General features: G+C 42.7%; 1 protein-coding gene across 2 annotated transcripts in view; it reads right to left on the bottom strand.

Moving 5' to 3' along the window:
• The window catches only part of RBPMS (RNA binding protein, mRNA processing factor), a 238,605-nt gene extending 219,014 nt beyond the window's left edge, over window positions 1-19,591 (bottom strand). For both annotated transcript variants that reach the window (XM_044304518.1, XM_044304512.1), the window contains exon 1: window positions 19,242-19,591. In XM_044304518.1, the coding sequence (XP_044160453.1) occupies window positions 19,242-19,304 (63 nt within the window). In that variant the 5' untranslated portion in view covers window positions 19,305-19,591. The remainder of the gene's footprint in view (window positions 1-19,241) is intronic.
• Between the last annotated feature and the right edge of the window lie 2,855 nt (window positions 19,592-22,446).

Below are 22,446 nucleotides of genomic sequence, written 5' to 3' on the forward strand. Positions count from 1 at the left end.
AAGGGCTAACAAACACTAGTACGCTGGGACATGAAGCAGCATTTAATAATGACGCAAGTATCTAAGTAATAGAATTCCCATTTACTGACTTTGCAGATTGGGCCACTAAAAGACTGGAATGGTGGTACTATACATGAAATGACTATTGACGGGTTTCATAAGTTTCAAATATACCACATATACCTGATCTCTTGCTAAAAACCCCCTCATTCTTGCACAACCCCTTTAACTCCCCTAGTGTTGAAAATCCTCTCACCCAGCCAGTCAGTACTCTGCTCTGCACAGAAGAAGGGCAAAACCCCTTAAACAAAATGTCTGCTGATGGGCGTCTTCACCTTATGGAAGAGATTCTGGTGATGGCTTATAGAGATGAGCGAATTATTGGAAAATTTGATCCGGCTGCTTTGCCAAATTTTACTAAGAAATTAGCTTCATGACGAATTACTTGGTCATAAAGCGCATTTCTTTGTAAGTAGTGGGTGCAATAACAAGGAGCGGTGATTTCAATCGCCCCCCCCCCCCCCCCCCCGGTCATTGTACCTCTCCGATGCCTCGTTCATAGCTGATCGCAGCATCTGACGTCAATATTACATTGTAACATAAAAAAAAATTATAAAATCATACTTTCCCCTCATCCATTTGATCGTAAAGAGCCAGCCACCGCCATCTTGATTGAAGATCCAATGTGAAATCTCGAGCGGCCCGTGATTACGTCACCAGCATAGCTGGTGTGGTGACGTGATACGTCACCACGCAGAGGATCTTTAATCAAGGTGGCAGTGGCCAGCTCTTCGTGCTCAAATGGAGGTAAGTATTTTTTTCACCGCCAATTCAGGGAAGTCGATTTGTTACCATGAAGAACGAGGAAATTCGGCTTCACAGTGAATCAAATTTTCCCTGAAATTTGGATCGAAGTCCAATATGCTCGACACTAATGGCTTCCATCCCAAGTTGTTGTACCAATGCCTGTTTTAAAGGGCCAGACCATGACCAAGGTAGCCATCCAACAGGAGGCACTAGAGAGGCATTTTCTGTCCTTCTGGATAGGAGCTCTTTTAAATTTCCAGAAGGAGCATTGATTGGCTTATAAGACTCCCTATGCTAATTTGGCAGCATACAAAGCAAGAAACTCAATTCCCCAACACCAGGAGAACCTGGAGCAACTATAGGTCATCTCATTGCTCTGATAACTTTCTAACCTGATCTGAGAGATACTACAATGAAGGCTACCCAGCACATTCATTTTTATTTTTTTATTTATTTGGGGGGGGGGGGGGGCATTCCATAGCTTTTTGCATAGTTTTGATCGCCATTTTTCTTAGATTTTTCTTGGAAACGAGCTTGAGGTCAGTCACTTACCCCTTTCTCTCAACGGAAATAAAATTTATGATCAGCATTAGACCCCATGTACATGATCATGACTGTATGACTGTTCACTAACCACAGATCCGCAAAATACGAATATCTTCCATGTGCACTCAGCATTTTACTCATTCTCGTTTAATATTTTTCTCACTAGAAATGACTAGAATTCTTGTCTGCAATATGAACAATAATGGGACATTATATAATCTGCATAACAGACATATGGATGTGTATAGCATACAGATGACATCCGTGTACTGTCTGGCTTTTTTTGTTGAACCATAGACATGAATGGGTCTGTGTGCTCTCCGCAAAAAATGCGAATATCATATGGATGGTAAATAGGGTTATGTGCATGAGGTCTTACTCTTGTTCATGGGCTATGTCCAATATTGCAGTTCATCCCCATTTATGGGGTCTTCTGAGTGTTTAATACTGATATCCTATCCTCAGGTCCGACTCCCGACACCCACACTGATCAACTGTTTGAAAAGGAAGCTTCAGCGCTGTACATTGTATAGTGGCTGTGCCTAGTATTGCAGATCAGCCCATATCATTTGATTGAGACTGAGCTGCTCCCACAGCCTAGGCCATGTGACCGATGAACGTGACGTCACTGGCCTGGGAAGAAGCTGCAGCATTCTCCAGGTGTTTGAGGAGTTGGACCCCCACCGATAAGCTATATCTTGAATCGCAATGGTGTCTCAGTTAAACTAAAGAGGTTGTCCAAATGTTTAATACTGATGACCTAGAATCAGAATAGGTCACCACTGCGATTCAAGATACAGCCCATGTATTTCCTATTTTTTCTAATCTTATTATACCCCTTTAAATTATGTAGCCCCCGTCTCAATCTGAAAAGTGAGACGTAGTAAATTTATAAATATGGGGTTTTCTAAACCCTCTTAACACACTGCGGAAAATTCCAGGCGTTGTGTTTTGGGAGATTCTGCTGAAAATACGGATCAGATGCACAAAGCAGATTTCTCGTGGAAAAATGAGATATTTAACCCACCTCACTACTCACTACACTTGAACTAACATGCTGACTTTACTGAGACGGGTTTTGAATTTCATCTGCAACACATAGTAGTACAGTGTATAACACGCTAAATAAAAAACTGTATTTTTGGAACATACATGCTAATATATTACAATACAAATGACTGCATATATGTCAGGCTCCTCTAAAGTTCAAAATGCCCAACGTTAATTCTTGCAGCTGTTGGCTGAGCAGTAGCGTGGAAGCATGATTAATTTATCTGGTATTTAGTATCTGATGAGTTCACCCCTTACTGTGAATTATCTAATGCTGCAAAAATGATGCCATAAATCTGTTCAAAATGGCCACCCGCCTGCTACTTGAGTCAGTCAAAAGAATCTGTTTTCATATGAAGCTTGTCAGTTTATTTCAATTTGGTAGCATAAATATTGATGTAAAGCATAAACAATGCATTGATGTAATGGAGTGCACCCGGACACAATGATTTAATATTTATCCAGTTATCTAAATATTTGTATCCTTCACTGACGAGAAAAACAAAGAGGTGGTTCCTAACTCTCATGCAAGTCTATGCACATATGTGTTTCTGAAGCCAGGCTCTATATTCTGTACTGTAGGGGAGCTTTTTACAGCTTTGTAGCATTTTTGTAGTGGTTTTCACTGACCATTGGTAGGAGATGCTTTGGAAGTTCCCTTTTCAGCCTAGCAGTGCAGGTGGAATACGGATGACACACAAAGGGCAAAAACCATATACACGGACCCTTCACAGAGATCTTCATGCATGAAACATGAGTATTTTTGTCATGGACGTGTGAAAGAGGCCTAACACACACTAAAGTTAATTAGCTTCCAATGCAGTTAGTCTATTAATATGTTTTGGAGTGTAGAAGGAAAGTGGAGAACTCATAGGGAGCTCACACAATATAGGAACAACATAAAAACATTGGAGGTCATTTACGAACTGGAGATTCTGTGGCACGCCAGGTTGCGGCAGAATCTGCGACTTCTTCCCTGCTCACGCTAGGTCTAAAAAAGGGGGTGTGGTGTTGCCTGGCAGGCCCGTCTAATTCATAATTTTTACACCTGTTTTAGGTGTAGATAATGGTCTAAATGTAAGACAGCTAGGAAGCCAGCGCCTCTACAAACCGGATTTCAAAAAAGTTGGGACACTAAACAAATTGTGAATAAAAACTGAATGCAATGATGTGGAGATGGCAAATGTCAATATTTTATTTGTAATAGAACGTAGATGACAGATCAAACGTTTAATCCGAGTAAATGTATCATTTTAAAGATAAAATACGTTGATTCAAATTTTCACGGTGTCAACAAATCCCCAAAAAAGTTGGGACAAGTAGCAATAAGAGGCTGGAAAAAGTAAATTTGAGCATAACGAAGAGCTGGAAGACCAATTAACACTAATTAGGTCAATTGGCAACATGATTGGGTATAAAAAGAGCTTCTCAGAGTGGCAGTGTCTCTCAGAAGCCAAGATGGGTAGAGGATCACCAATTCCCACAATGTTGCGCAGAAAGATAGTGGAACAATATCAGAAAGGTGTTACCCAGCGAAAAATTGCAAAGACTTTGCATCTATCATCATCAACTGTGCATAACATCATCTCAAGATTCAGAGATTCTGGAACAATCTCTGTGCGTAAGGGTCAAGGCCGTAAAACCATACTGGATGCCCGTGATCTCCGGGCCCTTAAACGACACTGCACCACAAACAGGAATGCTACTGTAAAGGAAATCACAGCTCAGGAATACTTGTCAGTGAACACAATCCACCGTGCCATCCGCCGTTGCCAGCTGAAACTCTACAGTGCAAAGAAGAAGCCATTTCTAAGCAAGATCCACAAGCTCAGGCGTTTTCACTGGGCCAGGGATCATTTAAAATGGAGTGTGGCAAAATGGAAGACTGTTCTGTGGTCAGACGAGTCACGATTCAAAGTTCTTTTTGGAAATCTGGGACGCCATGTTATCCGGACCAAAGAGGACAAGGACAATCCAAGTTGTTATCAACGCTCAGTTCAGAAGCCTGAATCTCTGATGGTATGGGGTTGCATGAGTGCATGTGGCATGGGCAGCTTGCATGTCTGGAAAGGCACCATCAATGCAGAAAAATATATTCAGGTTCTAGAACAACATATGCTCCCATCCAGATGTCATCTCTTTCAGGGAAGACCCTGCATTTTTCAACAAGATAATGCCAGACCACATTCTGCATCAATCACAACATCATGGCTGCGTAGGAGAAGGATCTGGGTACTGAAATGGCCAGTCTGCAGTCCAGATCTTTCCCCTATAGAGAACATTTGGCGCATCATAAAGAGGAAGGTGCAACAAAGAAGGCCCAAGACGATTGAACAGTTAGAGGCCTGTATTGGACAAGAATGGGGGAGCATTCCTGTTTCTAAACTTGAGAAACTGGTCTCCTCGGTCCCCAGACGTCTGTTGAGTGTTGTAAGAAGAAGGGGAGATGCCACACAGTGGTGAAAATGGCCATGTCCCAACTTTTTGGGGATTTGTTGACACCATGAAATTCTGATTCAACATATTTTTCCCTTAAAATGGTACATTTACTCAGTTTAAACTTTTGTTCCGTGATTTATATTCTATTCTGAATAAAATATTAGAAGTTGGCACCTCCACATCATTGCATTCAGTTTTTATTCACGATTTGTATAGTGTCCCAACTTTTTGGGAATCCGGTTTGTACATAACTTCGGCAATCCTCCACCAGCGCAGGGGCTTATTAAGACCATCATCTAAAATGCCGGTCTTAATAAATGTGCCCAATTATATTTGAACCAAAGGCAACAGTACCAACCACCAAAATTGTGTTTATAAAAATCCATAATAGAATATATTACTTGTAATTTAGCTTTACATGTTTTGAAGGACTTGGGGAATACTATCTCTCCTTGGGGAGACAGCACCTTAATAGGCGTGAGGAGACTTATAGGCCATACATGCTCCTCTGGAATTCTGGGAGGGAAAGGGATACAAATGAGCTCTTAGCAAGCTCTGCCTCTAATGCCGCCAGATGTAAGGCAGCTATCCTGTAAGCCAATGTTCGACCCTTTAAATAGGCCTTGAGACATGACTCAGATGAGGTGCTGGCTTATTTAATATCCAAGTCATGTCTCAAGGCCTATTTAAAGGATCGAGACTTATTGTCACGGTACCTTCTGTGACAGAGGTTAGAAGATTAGAGAGACGGACTGCACGTGAGGTTAACTGACAATCTCTTGATTCTCAGTGTTGTGGCTTGGTAATGACCACACCTCTTGTCAGGTGCAGCCTGCGGTCATTACTGCATTCCCTACTTAGTTTGGTTTGGTCTCACACTTAATACCATGCAGTTGATATTCTCTGCTTGGATTTGGAAGAGTTGGTGGGTGGAGCTTACCTGTGTTCCTTCTCATCCAAATTCTATAAGATAAGTTGTACTGCTCTTTGTATTTGGTTGTTTTCCTGTGCTTGTTACTAGGCCTCAGGGAGACGCTGGTTCGCTCACCTGGGAAGGAACCAATAGTCTCATCCCCTGCGACTACCTAGGGCATTTCAGGGCTCCTAGGGTCTAGGTTACGGCGTATGTATTTCCCCACCTTCAAGGTCTATACATACTGACAGGAGTCAGGGCCAGGTTTAGGGGCTTCCTAGGAGGTGACCTTTTCCTCTCTCATGCCTTGATGTCTAGTTCTGTGTCCATCCCCTCCCCTGTATTTGTGACACTTATAGGATAGCTGCCTTACATCTGGTAGCATTAGCGGCAGAGCTTGTTAAGAGTTCATTTGCATCCCCTTTCTTCCCAGAATTCCAGATGACTATGTATGGCCTATAAGTCTCCTAACGCCTATTAAGGTGCTCTCTCCCCAAGGAGAGATAGTACCCCCCAAATTCTGACTTAGGCCCTTTCACCGAGTTAAGCCAATACCCTCTGCTCTGCACTGATTAGGGGAAATCACCTGAAACAGCTGTAGACAGATGAGGTGCAGGCTTATTTAATATCCAAGTCATGTCTCAAGGCCCATGTAAAGGGTCCAACATTGACTTATAGGATAGCTGCCTTACATCTGGTGGCATCAGAGGCAGAGCTTGCTAAGAGCTCATTTGCATCCCTTTTCTTCTCAGGTAGTCTGAGAAGTGGTGTGTCCATCCTGGATGGCAGAAGAAGAGCCTGGAAATTGACAGATCTGCAGCTGAAAAGATAAAAAGGAGGGCACTAAGTAACTGTGGGGGTCACTTTAAGTAACTATGGCTTTACCTTTTCCATTTGTAAATGGAAAGATTGATGGTGAGACCGCCATCACTATAACTGCATTTTGTTTTCATTGTAGGATTAATCCTCTAGTCTTTGGCAATAAACTCTTCCCATTAGTGGTTTCTGTTGGATAAACAGAGAGCAGCACTTGAGCCACATATAAAGAATATCTCTTTACATCTGCTTCATCTGCCTAGTGCAAATGTTTCACCAGAAAACAGAAGCATTAGGAATTGTTTACGTGAATCACATCGGGCCCTGTTTTCAGACTGGCAGACACATTCTGTTTGGTCTGTGTAAATACATCTGTGAAGCACAGTCATGTACAGATATATTAAGAAACACAAGTGACGCAAAACAGCAACTGACATTCGAGGATTCTGTAATGTATCACTGGACTTGTCTTCCTCGGTGAAAGCTAGACCGCTCATCACACAATACATGGCATGCACCTGTTAGCCAAGGGTTCACATCTGTGAATAGATCATCTCTGCAACTTGACAAGATGGCTCAGGACACATACTTGCATGATCCCTTGTTATTTTACGGATAATAGATCTGGAGGTGACTGACATACAATACATTCGGAAAGTCTTCAGACCCTTTCACTTTGTTAGGTTGCGCCTTGTGCTAAAATAAACACCACTAAAAAACACCCCCACAGCATGATGCCACCACCATGCTTCACTGTAGGGATGGTGTTGGCAGGTGATGAGCAGTTCCTGGTTTCCTCCAGACATAATGATTAGATTTGAAGCCAAAAAGTTAAATCTTGGAATCTTGTTTCTCAGTCTGAGACTCCTTTAGGGGCTTTTTTTTGTTGTTGTTGCAAACTTTCATATGTGTTTACTGAGAAGATGCTTCTTTGTGGCCAGTCTGCTATAAAGCCCAGATTGGTGCAATGCTGAAGTGATGAACATTTTTCCATAACTATATTTTATATCGGGTTGCACAGCCTATGGCCCAGGAGCCACATGTAGCCTGCTATGCCATTTTATGTGAACCATATGATCATAAATATGCTTTTTTTAGGTCTAGTAGCTGCTCAAATGTATATCAAGGAAGCCCATTTCCTCAATAGGTGGGAGTCCTGGAAGTGGAACCATCACCTATAAGACACTTTTCGTATGCCATTAATGTCTCAGATGGTAATACCCCTTTGAAGGTGTTTCTGGGAATACATTATTTTTCCTGGATGCCCGCAGCCTGCTTAATTAAGGGAAAGAATCAAGCTTACCTGTACCCCACTGCTCTGATCCTCTATCCATTTTCTAGTACAGCATGGTCACTTGGTCTGCTGCAGCCAACAACTGGCTGCAGCGGTGATGTCTCTTGTGGAAACATCACTGCTGAAGCCAGTGATTGCTTGGCTGCAACAGAGCAGGTGACCATGTCTATATCAGAAGAACTAAATAAGTTGCGGATCAGGAGATGGACTGGAGCGGCAGGTATGATTTATTTTTTTGCCTAGTAAAGGCGGGCTGCTGACATCCAGGATTTATTTTATTTTATTGTGGTCTTTGGGTCTGGTTCAGTCTAGCAATTTGGCCATCATGCTGTAGATCCAGCACTGAAGAAAATAGAGGACAATGGGCGGATTTACTAAAATTCACCACAACTCTGTTGCAAAAATGCATTAAAATGTAGAGTACTGTACATTCTGATCACCAAAGTTATTATACAATTTTTACCTAAACAGTTTAGTAAATAGTATAATGAGAGGTGTGGCTAGGGGCAGTATAATATGCCAAATTTTACACCAATCGTAAAGTGGCAAAGGAAGGAGAAATGTGGCATGCCTGCATCACATTTATCACATTACAGTGACTATTTTAATACACTTACTCCATATTCAATGACATATACAGTATATTCATGCATCTTAAAGATAAAACGATCCTGTGTTTGTAAACCACAAACATGAAATTTTTGTTTTTTAATTGTTTTTCTTTTCTTTTAGATTTTACAAGACAACCTAATCGGCCAGGCCGGGGGGCAGCACTAATGAACCCATGTTTGTTAAATACCTCTATTCATAAAAGCATAGACGAACACTCCTTTGTTAGAAGGATTCTCCAAAGCAAATTCCACTTAGAGAAGCACGTGACTGTGCTACATTCTCATATGCATACTTCAGAAATCTATCAGTAGCATTCTAGGTTCAGTCCTGAAATACAACCGCAAAAAGAAAAAGTATATGCCCCCCCTTACATTTGTTCTTCTATCATTAGTCTTTAGTTGTATGGTTTCTAACCTTCAGACACAATATTAGATAAAGGAAATATGAGCAAACACATATTTTACCAGACCCCCAGTATACCTTTGTGTGGAGACAGTTTATACAGATACAAATTCTGTCATGTACCATCACAGTTTGGAGGTATTCTCATCTTCTGCCACTACCTACCTGAGTCTAGGTTCCGGCGTATGTATTTTCCCACCTTCAGGGTCTATACATACTGACAGGAGTCAGGGCCAGGTTGAGGGGCTTCCTAGGAGGTGACCTTTTTCCTCTCCCAAGCCTTGAGGCCTAATTCTGTGTCCCTCCCCTGTATTCGTGACACTTAGGCTGGGTTCACACCTGAGCGTTCCTACGCGCTGTAAAACGCTCAACAGGCAAGAACCAATGATTTCCTATGGGCATGGTTCTAACCTGAGCGTTTTACAGCGCGACGCCCCAAGAAGTACATGAGCTTCTTTGGGGCGTCTTGTCGCGCGTTCCAGTACATAGACTTCAGCTGGAACGCGCGACAATGGGCGTTCGCTTGTCTCTGTATGCGCGTTTGCAAACGCCCGTACAATCGCGCATACAGAGCGCTCCATCGCGAATGCTCAGGTCTGAACCCAGCCTTATAGTATAGCTGCCTTACATCTGGTAGCATTAGCGGCAGAGCTTGTTAAGAGCTCATTTGCATCCCTTTCTTCCCAGAATTCCAGAGGAGCATGTATGGTCTATAAGTCTCCTCTAGGTGAATATGATGCACCATGGAGGCATAATAAGGCAACATGAAGATTGCCTGCAGGTCCATTATAAGGAACCATAGCAACCAATCAGATTCCACCTTTCATTGTCCCAAGGAGCTGTCCAAAATGAAAGATGGAATCTGATTGGTTGCTATGGGCAACTAACCCAGTTTTACTTTACACCAGTTTGATAAATGACCCCAACCATCTCTTATTTAAATGTATTTTTATACTCTTTCACTGTCAGATGTTCTACAGATGGGTGAATGAATGAGTGAATGAAATAAAATGAATTGAATCATAGTGGCAGCACCACAACTCACCACATAGGTAAAGACAGGGTACACAACTGTCTGTACTTCTAGCAAATTGCATGGAAACCTAAGCATAGACATGGAGGTCTCCTAGCTGTCACATGTATAGCAAAGAAGCCAGGGGCGTAGCTATAGGAGGTGCAGAGGTAGCAGTGGCTACCGGGCCAAGAAACCTGAGGGGGCCCAAAGACCCTTGTGCCACATAAGACACTGGTATTATAGAAAGTGCATGCTAGTCAACTTACACCTCTGGCTGGAGGGAAGGGGTTAGATCAAGAATTTGGCATGGTGGGGGCGGTGTTTAAATTTTTTCCTCAGGCAGCACGAAGGCTATGTGCTTTCCTGCCCCTGGCCAACAGCACTGAGGGAAGGGTGGCCCAAGTTGAACTCTTGCACCAGGGCCCATGAGCCTTTAGAAACGCCCCTGGAAGGATCTCATGGTTGCTGGTTTGATCTTACTTGCGTATGATGTCATGACGGAATGTCTGTGAGGCACAGTTGTGAAACAGCAGGTATGAGGCTAGGATCCACACATGGAGCCAGAATTTCGGCTTTGATGGAGAAGTATGAAACAGAAATCATAGTTGCAAATAGAAGGCCAAGGTTATGTCACAAATCCTTATTGATTTATGGAGGTATATGAAGCTACAGCATCTCAGCAGTATTAGGGTGAAATGTCCTGTACAAATTAAGGCAAAGGAGCCATACCACAAGTAAAACTTTCTTTAATGGTAGTGTCCTAGCTAAAAACATGTAACGGATGGCATAAGCCATTCTTGTACTTCGTAATAAGCATAATACATGTATCAGTCTACTATATCAGTTATAACTGAATTTTGCCTTACAAATAAAATAAAATATTTCTAGGAAATTTTGGTCTGCTGATATTATGTAAACTAATGTTGACCATAGACATTAGATTATTGTTACCGAACCCGCTGACTGGCCAACCATATTATATGTATAGCCTCCTGACCCAGCCCCAGCAGCAGATGTTGGGAGTGAGAAGGATTGGGAAGTTGACTTTGAACATGTCTGATCCGTTTGCCCTTGGGGAGATAAGTTGCCACCAGAGGTGTCCAGCAGTTGCTTTCTCCCCACTCCACATTCAGAACACAGGCACACTTGGCTAATCTTGTAAGTGTATAGGGGGAATCAGGAAGAATAGCTGTTACTCAAAGCTATGGTTTTCTACTGTCTCGACCAGTCTATGTCTCTAATGTCGTCAAAAGCTGCTAATCTGAAGGCTCACTGCTCTGACATGTTTCCATAAATTGTAATGCATAATTGTGATAAAACTTGCAAATCAAAATGTAAAAAGATGGAGGCAGCACCCTTGGTAGATTAGCAAAGTGAGAACATCCTTAATACAGTAACTGATCTACCAAAGGTGCTGCCTCCATCTTTTTTATACTTTGGATTGGGGTGGGTTCACATCACGTTGTTCCTGTCCGTTTAACGTATGAAAAAATCTTGATGAAAAAATATGATGCATCAGTTCCCTGTTAGAGTTCCATTGTAAAAAAAAAACACAACAAAAAAGTATACTTTTTCTACCGGACTGCGCAGGATACAAGAACTTGGTGTGCTGCGTTTTTGTATCCTTTCTTTCTTAGGCCTCTTTCACACTTGCGTTGTCCGGATCCGGCGTGTACTCCATATGCCGGAATTACACGCCGGATCCGGAAAAACGCAAGTGTACTGAAAGCATTTGAAGACGGATCCGTCTTCAAAATGCTTTCAGTGTTACTATGGCAGCCAGGACGCTAAAGTCCTGGTTGCCATAGTAGGAGCGGGGAGCGGTATACTTACAGTCTGCGCGGCTCCCGGGGCGCTCCAGAGTGACGTCAGAGTGCCCCATGCGCATGGATGACGTGCCATGCGATCACGTGATCCATGCGTGTGGGGCGCCCTGACGTCACTCTGGAGCGCCCCGGGAGCCGCACGGACGGTAAGTATGCTGCTCCCCCGCTCCCGGCTACACTTTACCATGGCTGCCAGGACTTTAGCGTCCCGGCAGCCATGGTAACCATTCAGAAAAAGCTAAACGTCGTATCCGGCAATGCGCCGAAACGACGTTTAGCTTAAGGCCGGATCAGGATCAATGCCTTTCAATGGGCATTAATTCCGGATCCAGCCTTGCGGCAAGTCTTCCGGATTTTTGGCCGGAGCAAAAAGCGCAGCATGCTGCGGTATTTTCTCCGGCCCAAAAACGTTCCGTTCCGGAAATGAAGACATCCTGATGCATCCTGAACGGATTTCACTCCATTCAGAATGCATGGGGATAATCCTGATCAGGATTCTTCTGGCACAGAGCCCCGACGACGGAACTCTATGCCGGAAGAAAAGAACGCAGGTGTGAAAGAGCCCTAACGTGTACGTCAAGCAGAGGCATAAATCGTGATGTGAAATATGCCCCATTCACATGTCAGTGTTTTGGTCAGTGATTGTAAGACAAAACCAGAATCGGACCCTCCACAGACATAAAAGGTATAACTCTGGGTTCACACCTGAGCGTTTCTGAGACGCGCGTTTTACGCGCGTATTTGTCGCGCGTTTTTATGCGCGTTTTTTGCAATAGTAAACGCGCGTTTGTGTGATTGACTGCAGTGCTGTCCAATGAGTCTATGGGCCAAAACGCGCGGCAAACGCCCCAAAAAAAGCTCAAGAAATTGTTTATGCGTCGGGCATTTTACAGCGCGTTCAAACTCGCTGTAAAACGCTCAAGTGTGAACCAGGGCCATAGGGAAGCATTAGTTTTCACGTGTTGAGCGTTTTACAGCGCGTTTGAACGCGCTGTAAAATGCTCAGGTGTGAACTTAGGGTAAGGGAAAGATCTGCTCCTGTTCTGTGTTTAGAGCCGCACCTGGTTTTGTCTCAAAATCACTGATGGAAATCACTGACCGAACACTGACGTGTGAATGGGGCTAACATCTTAAAACAGAACGTGTACATAGATGCCTGATCTAACATTACACATCCACTGGCACTCAGAAGCTGAAGCATTTGTCCTGTTAGCCCCCCATCCCAGCTACACCTCAGTGTAGGAATACAATTACACATGCTATCTGGGGTGATTGTGATAAACTGTGGTATACTGCACTAAAAATAAGCCATATGAAGGTCCCATCACATTTCACTTAATAAATGAATATATTAAATTTTCTGTAAAAGTGCCCATGGCTTTTAAGTCATACTTATTTACCAAACATCATTTGTCATTATTCCAGCTTGAAAAGTGTTCAATAGAGTTGGAAGCATCCCAGCAGGCATGAATCATGTTGAGGAATACATTAGACTCCCTCTACCAGAGTATGCCAGTCTTCATACATGACCCTGAGAAGGTTACATCCCAGCAGGCATGAATCATGTTGAGGAACACATTAGGCTCCCCCTGCCAGAGTATTCCAGTCTTCATACATGACCCTGAGAAGGTTACATCCCAGCAGGCATGAATCGTGTTGAGGAATACAAAAAACTCCTCCTGCCAGACTATGCCAGTCTTCATTAATGACCCTGAGAAGGTTGCATCCCAGCAGGCATGAATCATGTTGAGGAATACAAAAAACTCCTCCTGCCAGACTATGCCAGTCTTCATTAATGACCCTGAGAAGGTTGCATCCCAGCAGGCATGAATCATGTTGAGGAATACAAAAAACTCCTCCTGCCAGACTATGCCAGTCTTCATACATGACCCTGAGAAGGTTACATTAAAAAGTAAAATGGTTAGTCAGTGTTCAGTCTGAGTGCACCTTAAGTCTAGATCACTGGGTGAGTAGTTAGTACTGGTGTCTTGTAGAGCTGGGCTCCAATCCAAACAAGGACAACATCTGCATGGAGTTTGTATGGGTTTCCACCCACACTCTAAAAAGACATTCTGATAGGGAATTTAGAATTCCCAGACTTCTCCAGATGACAGCACACATAGACGCAGCAGCTTGGAGCTCTTAGGGCTGGGCTACCAAAATGAAGTTTTATTATATAACTACCAATGACAATAAGTTTCTTCTTCTTCTAACTACTACATTCAGGATGTGCTGTACACACAAATCCAGGAGAAACAATATAACATTTGTTGTACCAGGAACAAAAAAAATACGGGTCATGTAAGCCAGATATGAAGTTTTCTAAGCCTATAGAGCAAACAGTGCATGCAGGACTCAAACCAAAACAAAGTTTCTAAACTGACTAGGAGCTGTGAATAAGAAGCCAGCATTGCTTTGGATTGCAAAAGGAATTTATCTTGGGATGTACACGTTATGTTTTTGCAGGAGGTAAAAAAGCATTTCACTTTATAGATCAGCGAGTGTCTCCAAGTACCAAAATCAATTACTCAACCACACTAAGCTCTGAGCAGATTCCACATACAGTAATATCGATGTGATTTTGAATATACCGTAAGGGTCTGTCCATCAAGTTTGGGCAATGCAATTGGGGTGAAGGTTTTAGTTTTTTTACTGTACACTGTCAAGCGCCATAGCTTATGATTTTTTCTTTTGTGGTGCAGACCTCTGTAGTTGGTCACATTATTCAGTGTCCAGATATAAATGTTCACTGTTAGGCCTCTTTCACACGGGCGTCATGTTTTTTGCCCGGATAAGAGGCGGGTGCGTTGCGGGAAAATGCGCGATTTTTCCGCGCGAGTGCAAAACATTGTAATGCGTTTTGCACTCACGTGAGAAAAATCGCGCATGTTTGGTACCCAAACCCGAACTTCTTCACAGAAGTTTGGGTCTGGGATCGGTGTTCTGTAGATTGTATTATTTTCCCTTATAACATGGTTATAAGGGAAAATAATAGCATTCTGACTACAGAATGCATAGTATAATAGTGCTGGAAGGGTTAAAAAAAATTAAAAAGTTAACTCACCTTCTCCTCTTGATCGCGTAGTTCCCGGTCTGTTCTTTACTAGCTGTGGGCTAAATGACCTGTGGTGACGTCAGATCACATGCTCCAATCACATGGTCCATCACCATGGTGGTGGAGCATGTGATCTGACGTCACCACAGGTCCTTTAGCCCACAGCTCATCATTCAAGAAGTAAAGAGACCGGGAACTACGCGATCAAGAGGAGAATGTGAGTTAACTTTTTTATTTTTTTAACCCTTCCAGCACTATTATACTATGCATTCTGTAGTCAGAATGCTATTATTTTCCCTTATAACCATGTTATAAGGGAAAATAATACAGTGAATAGACTGTCACCTAGCAACCATGCGTGAAAATCGCACCGCATCCGCATTTGCTTGCCGATGCTTGCGATTTTCACGCAACCCCATTCACTTCTATGGGGCCTGCATTGCGTGGATTATCGCACCGCAACGCACAAAGAGGAGCATGCTGCGATTTTCACGCAACGCATAAGTGATGCGTGAAAATGACCACTCATGTGAACAGCCCCATAGAAATGAATGGGTCAGGATTCAGTGCAGGTGCAATGCGTTCAACTCACGCATCGCACCCGCGCGGAATACTTGCCCGTGTGAAAGGGGCCTTAGAGGACTACAAGACAACCCATAATACTCTAAAAAGCTCACAATATAAGGCCTCATGCACATGACCGTTGTTTGAGTCCTTTGTCAAATCCGCAAAAAAATGCATTTAATTCTCTGGGTTTGTAAAAAAATGCAGACACACAGAGATGTCATCTGCATGCTGTCCGCATCCATGTGGCCGTTCTGCAAATTAAAGAACATGTCCTCTTTTAGTCCATTTTGTGGACAAGAATAGGCAGTTCTATTACATAAATGTGGCATGCACACGGCCAGTATCTGGATTTTTCAGACCGCATAATACATATGGTCGTGTGCATGAGGCCTAAAGCCTGTACTACATCGCCTCCTCGTTAGCGGAGGAGACCGCTGCTATTACATGCTGCCTAGTTGTTTGCCGGCAGCAGATCGGGATTACACAGCATAATCTGTTGCTGGCAAATGCAGATTTTTAAGCATGCTGAAAGATTCCGATTTCCCGATGAACGAGCGTTGGTAATCGGAGGCAGTATTACACTGCCAGATCATCGCTAATGAGCATTCCTGGGAACGCTCGTTAGCGATAAACTGGCCGACAATGGGGTTGTCCGGGCTTTTACTATTGATAACCTATCCTCAGAATAGGTCATCAATATCAGATTGGCAGGGGTCCTACACCCGGCACCCCCGCCGATCAGCTGTATGAGGAGATGGCGCATGCAGCGTGCACGTGCCGTCTCCCTTCTCTCTTCCAGTCCACTGCTGTTGTCTATGGTCTTTGCCTCTTCACAAGGGCCGATGGTGCAGGCAATTATTGTAAACTAACTGTTGATTCTCTAGTAAGGGGAGGTGAGAGTTGTATTTACATGCAGCAATCACCTCCGCTGTACACGGAAAAGCGATCACAGTCCTCATACAGGTTTATTGTTTCTGGGCAGAACAATCTGGTGCCCAGAAATGATTCTGGTGTCCACATCATTGCTTTCACATGTTGCATGAGCATTTGCTCGTTCAGGTGATCAGTGGCACCTTTACACAGGGCAATTATGGGGAACAAGGATTCCTAGGAACGCTCCTTCCTGATAAATTGCCCTGATCATAGACTCTGTAAAGAGGCTTTTATACAGCTCCAACTAGGGTTGAGTGAATCAGATTTGGATTGCTGTATCCAAACACAATTGTATTATTATTATTTATTATTAAAGCACCATTCATTCCATAGCGCTGTACATATGAGAAGAGGTATACATACATAATACAGACAATTGCAACAAGCATGCATACATTTCTAATGTGAAAACCATGGTAGTTATTATTATTACGTGCAGGAAACACAATCACATTAGTCCTGGAGAGGCTTCTCCTCTGAACAGGGTCACAATCTAAATTGGTCTCTGCCTAGACAGCATGGGGATGGCATTGTATGGCTGTGGAAGTGGGGTTCACACACACATACATACAGTAATTCTATAGACAAGGTGTGTACATAGACTTTAATGTACACAACACACTTGTATACTCAGACATACAGATCCATATACTGCAAAGCCCAACATCTCAGCTCAAATACCAACCATAGTACATTACAAAGTGTATGCAAATACCATGCAGTTGAATACACTGATGTATGGAACTAATCAATGTAACCATATATCCGTGCAATACCAAATATGACATAATGCAAAATGAAGGCTATAAATATGTATTGCCCAATAATTTCATGCAAACGTATTACAATCTGTATCTATTCTTATAATAATACATTGTTCTTCTTCAGTTAAATGACTGCTGTGTCTTTCATAAAGGGTCACTTGTAGGTTAACCATGATGCTGTCCACGCATAAGTATTCAAGGAACCTTAAGTGTAAAGTCCTGTATGTATTCACACAGGATGAGAACTGAAAAGCCACACTTCTGAATGCCATCATCTTGCCAGCCCAGTGCTTTAGTAATGCAACCAGTGGTGGGGTCCTCATCCTGAATAGTAGATAGAGAGATAGATAGAAGAATGGATAGATGGAGTGAGAGATAGACAGAGTGAGAGTCAAGGCCCCTTTTTCACTATCCGATAGTCGGGCAGATTTAAAGGTGCCACCAATTACCCAATGAATGAACAAAACGCTCGTTCATCGGGTAATTTGATCCTTGGTGAGGTCCCCTAAATCATAGTTTCTGGGCAGCAGATCATGATGTTAAAACAGCACTCTGATTCTGTTTGGGGTGACAATGGCCTTAGCGATCACTCCTCCCCATGTTGCAGAGGAGATCGCTACATGTAAATGAAGTGGTCACCTCCACTGACAATCAGGCGATTGTCAGGAAGGATTGCTTCCCTCCTGACGATCGTCTGCTCTATCAAGCTGTATAAAAAGGCCATTAGAGGTAGATAGATATAGAAATAGATATTATAGATTTTATTGTACATTTCCTGCAGACTTGTCATCATAAACTTAATTAACAAAAATATCTATGTCATAAAATAGAAAAAATGCCTAATCTCTCCTGAATTGATCATTTTCCTAACCAACCCCATCGTAATAATTATGACATGTTTGAAATAAGTCTTCTTGGAGCAGATTACAGGGATATCGCACACCTAGAGCACCTAGTAACACGATCATTTCTAGGTATAAATGATCAAACCACTGGATCAGAAAATCATCCAACCAGAGAGTGCACAGCAGCTACAGATTTAGGGTCTATTCACACCTCCGCAAATGGGTCCGCATCCGTTCTGCAATATCGGAAACGGGTGCGGACCCATTCATTCTCAATGGGGCAGGAATGGATGTGGAGAGCACACTATGTGCTCTCCGCATCTGCATTTCTGGAGCGCAGCCCCGAACTTCCGGGCTTTGGCCCCGAACTTCCGGGCCGCGGCTCCGCAAAAAATTAGAAGATGTCCTATTCTTGTCCGCAATACACCACGCACGTATGAATGGACCCTAAAATGGGAACTACAGTAGGTACTGGAACTCGTTTGAAGAAATTCAGACTACATACTTTCCAGTCTATCCTTGTACACAAGCCAGAGTTTTCTTCTAAGCACAGCATGATATGTTTCAGATCCAGATTAATTACGGTCTTAGACCAAAAAAACATACAAAGTAGAAAGTAATTGGTGCTCCATAATAAGAAGGATCTGTGCTACAAGGACAACTGATTAGAAATGCATAAAGCATTTAGTGAGTTAGCTGCCCACTAGTGCAATGACATATATAGTCAACATTTCAGCTGAAGGCATGAGAAAGCCAAAAGGGAGGAAAAAAAAAAAGTGTATAACATGTTTAAGAAAAAGTTACGCAATTGTAAAAAAATGACTATGGCAGAACTCCAAGGACGGCTTGTATCTGACTGGAAACAACTGCATAGATTTGGGATTCAAAAGCTATAAATAATGAATGCACACAAAAAAGTTATTATATACTAATTCCTGATACATAGTATGTATCCAAATAACACTGTGTGATACTGTATAAATCTCTCTCTCTCTATATATATAATTCACATATCTGTATGTAATAAAGAGTGAGATTAGAGAATAATCATGTTATAGAATGACAAACACTACAAATATGAAATATATAGTACAGTCATAGATAACATAAAAGCGACATGTATGGAACAATGCAATATAATACAGTACATAATATCACAATACACATGTATCTATATGAGCTGAACATTAGTTATCTGAATGGGAAAATAACATGGACACGGATTCTGTATCATGTATGTGAAGCAAGGAGGTCTCTTCTCCATTTATTGAATACCCATCATCACACCAGACATGATCACACATGGTCATCTTGGTGCATCTGAACATAGTGGGGAATTTGCAGAAATGGCACATACCTCATCCTCTGGAAGGCTGAGATCATCAGGACAGCTCTCTTTCTCTGCTAGGTTGCTGTTCATTGTGAGCGCCTGAGTAGTGTGCTGTAGACAGCCTGGGATCCTGCACACTTCTGCACAACTGGCAGGAATAAGTGAACTCTGCAAACCTTACTGAATGTCAAAAGGAGCAAGTATTCTTCAGTCCCACTGGTAGAGCACAGAGTCCCCTTGAAATGTGAAATGAGGAACTAGTGAAGTGTCTAAGGCTTGTGATAGAGATAAAGAGGACAGCATGAGAGAGCAGGGGAAAGGGAGGAAAGGGGAAATGTTCTTGACTGTTGGTGATTAGGGTTAGATCCAGCCTTTGGTTTCTAAAACTCTCAGGAGGGGAGGGACTGAAGTCAACTTCACAGCTAGCAACTAACTCCCAGTTTTCTGGATGGGAGGTGCTCTGTTTATAGAGGAGATGGAAGGAGGGGGAGAGACAATCACTATCAGTTCCAATTAGTTAAGAAAAAATATCTCCAGTTCTTGAAAACATCTAAAAAAAAACAAAAACCTGAGGTTATCCAGAGAGGGTCAAAAGGTGAAATGCGGAGAGATGGAAGGAGTACAAGTGAGAGAGAAGATAAGAGAGTTTACAAGTCAGGGATCTGTTATGAAGCCCGTGTTATCTGTACATCTGCTGCATTTACAGGGTAACCCTGTTTACATGACGATTCACGTGCCACAGACACACCAAGACTGCATCAAAGAATCTGAACAATAGCTGGCACCCATATACGTGAATCAGTGAATAACAAAGTTGAGAACTTGAGAGCAAAGCCCTCTGCACACTACCGTCTCCGTTTTGTGGTCTGAAAATTGAGGAATACAAAATATAGATGCAGTCCGTGTTGCATCCACAGTTTTTGCAGACCCATTGACTTAATTTTGTGGACAAGTATAGGACATGTTCTAGCTTTGTGAATGAATGATCCATGTACTTTCTGCATCCGTATGTCTGTTGTGCAAAAAGATAGACTATGTCTGCAAAATGCTGACCACGGACCCATTGAAAATTATGGGTCCACAAATAAAATGCGGATGGCTCACCGGCTGCATTTGTATTTCGCAGATCCGCGATTTGCGTACCACAAAATGGATATGGTTGTGTGCATGGGCCTAAAGGGGGTGTTACTATTACACCTAGAGGCTCAGCTGTCTCTGAAACTTCTGCACCCTCTACCCTTTGATTGACAGGGCCAGACATGATGACATTTATACTGCCTGGTCCTGTCAATCAAAGTGCAGAGGGCATGGCAGTTGCAGAGAGAGCTGAGCCTCTGGGTGTAACAGCAATGCCCCCGTTGCTCCTAGAGGCTCATTTACATATTTTAAAATAAACATTTTCTCAGCAATCGGGACACATATGAACATGGGACCAACACAGATGCCTTCAGCTGCCAAGTGCACAGGTAAAAATCTGCTGACAGATGCCCTTTATTAGGAACCCAGTAATTTTACCATAGGAATGTTACTAAATTGCAGTCTATGGTATAAGCGATCTAACGATCGCATGTAAGTCCTCTAATAGTAATAAAGATAAATTTATAAAAGTAAAAAAAAAAGTTTCAAATGTAGAAAAAGAATAAAAAATTAAAATCACCCTCACTTTCTATTTTACGAATAGAAATAACAAAAAAACATATTTGTCACCATGTCTGAAAATGTCTGAACCATAGAAACATTAAAGTATTTATCCTACGCAGTGAAAGTCATAACAGAAAAAAAGCTTTAGTGATCTCTGATGCTGCGAGTTCCAGCCCAACCATAGGGTTACTCTTCTGTATGTTCACAACAGTAGACCGATGGTGAAGCTGGAACTCACAGCACTATCATCACTATGATGAAGTGAGTTTAGCTCAGATGGCGTTGGTTGAACTTGATGGACTTAATATTAAAACAAATGAGTGGCGTACATAGAGGAGTAAGAGCCTCATAGCAAGGATCAAATCAGGCCCCCCACACAGGACAGAACCCTTTTCGATGACCCTTGGGCCATTTTTCCACTGCCTCGTTTGCTAAAAGTTGTTCCTTTAGAGCAGACATGCTCAACCTGCACCCTTCAACTGTTGCAAAACTATAACTCCCATAATTCCCGGACAGTCTACAGCTATCAGCCTACAGAAGGGCATGGTGGAAGTTGTAATTTTACAACAGCTGGAAGGCCACAGGTTGAGCATCCCTGCTTTACAGGGTAGAGTCCTGACCAAGTTTTCACCTTCAGTAGAAGAGGGGATAATCCCAACTAAGACTGGGCCCCCTCTTGCCCTGGGCCCCACAGCAGTCGCCTGGTCTGCCGCTATGGTAGTTACGCCCCTGGTATTAACTATGAGCCATGGTCACTCTGGGAAATGCAGCCATTACATTGACTATCTAGCTATCTATATAGCCATCCATTCTATCTATCTACAGTATATATCATTCTATCTATCTATCGATCCATCCATCTATTTATCTATCAAGCCATCCATCTATCTATCTTATCTACAGTATATATCCTTCTGTCTATCTCATATCTATCCATCTATATTCTATCTATCTATCTTGTGTGACAGGATAATCACAGCACCCACTGCTTTTTTGTGCAAAATTCTGTAACTTTTTGAATTTGTAAATTTTTTCAACACTTAGGCCCCCTTTCACAAGCGAGTTTTCCGTGCGGGTGCAATGCATGACGTGAACGCATAGCACCCACACTGAATCCTGACCCATTCATTTTAATGTGTCTGTGTACATGAGTGTTTTTTCACGCATTAGTTCTGCGTTGTGTGAGAATCACAGCATGTTCTATATTTTGCATTTTTCACACAGCCCTGGCCTCATAGAAGTGAATGGGGTTTCAGTGAAAAAGATTCCTAATCTGTTTGTAACTGTTTATTACATGAAATTTGCCTGGTTCACCAGCAGGTGGCAGAAAACATGGCATAGCTGTATATAGATAGATTGGAACTTACCATTCTATTCTAACCCCCCTCTGTAAAGAGGTCGGCGAGTCCTACTTACTGCAGGAAGGGGGGGGGGGGGACCAGTTCTAGTTATTCTAGCTTACCCCCTTGCTAGGGGACAGGTGTACAGGGGCAAGTCTATGCTGGACATGCCCACGCAAGCCAGAGCATCTTAAGCTCTGCTGGCCATGGAGGCCAAAGCTTGAAGTCTCAAGAGCCAGGAGGAAAGTTCC

The sequence above is a fragment of the Bufo gargarizans genome, chromosome 1, assembly GCF_014858855.1.
Source record: "Bufo gargarizans isolate SCDJY-AF-19 chromosome 1, ASM1485885v1, whole genome shotgun sequence".
Taxonomy (NCBI): domain Eukaryota; kingdom Metazoa; phylum Chordata; class Amphibia; order Anura; family Bufonidae; genus Bufo; species Bufo gargarizans.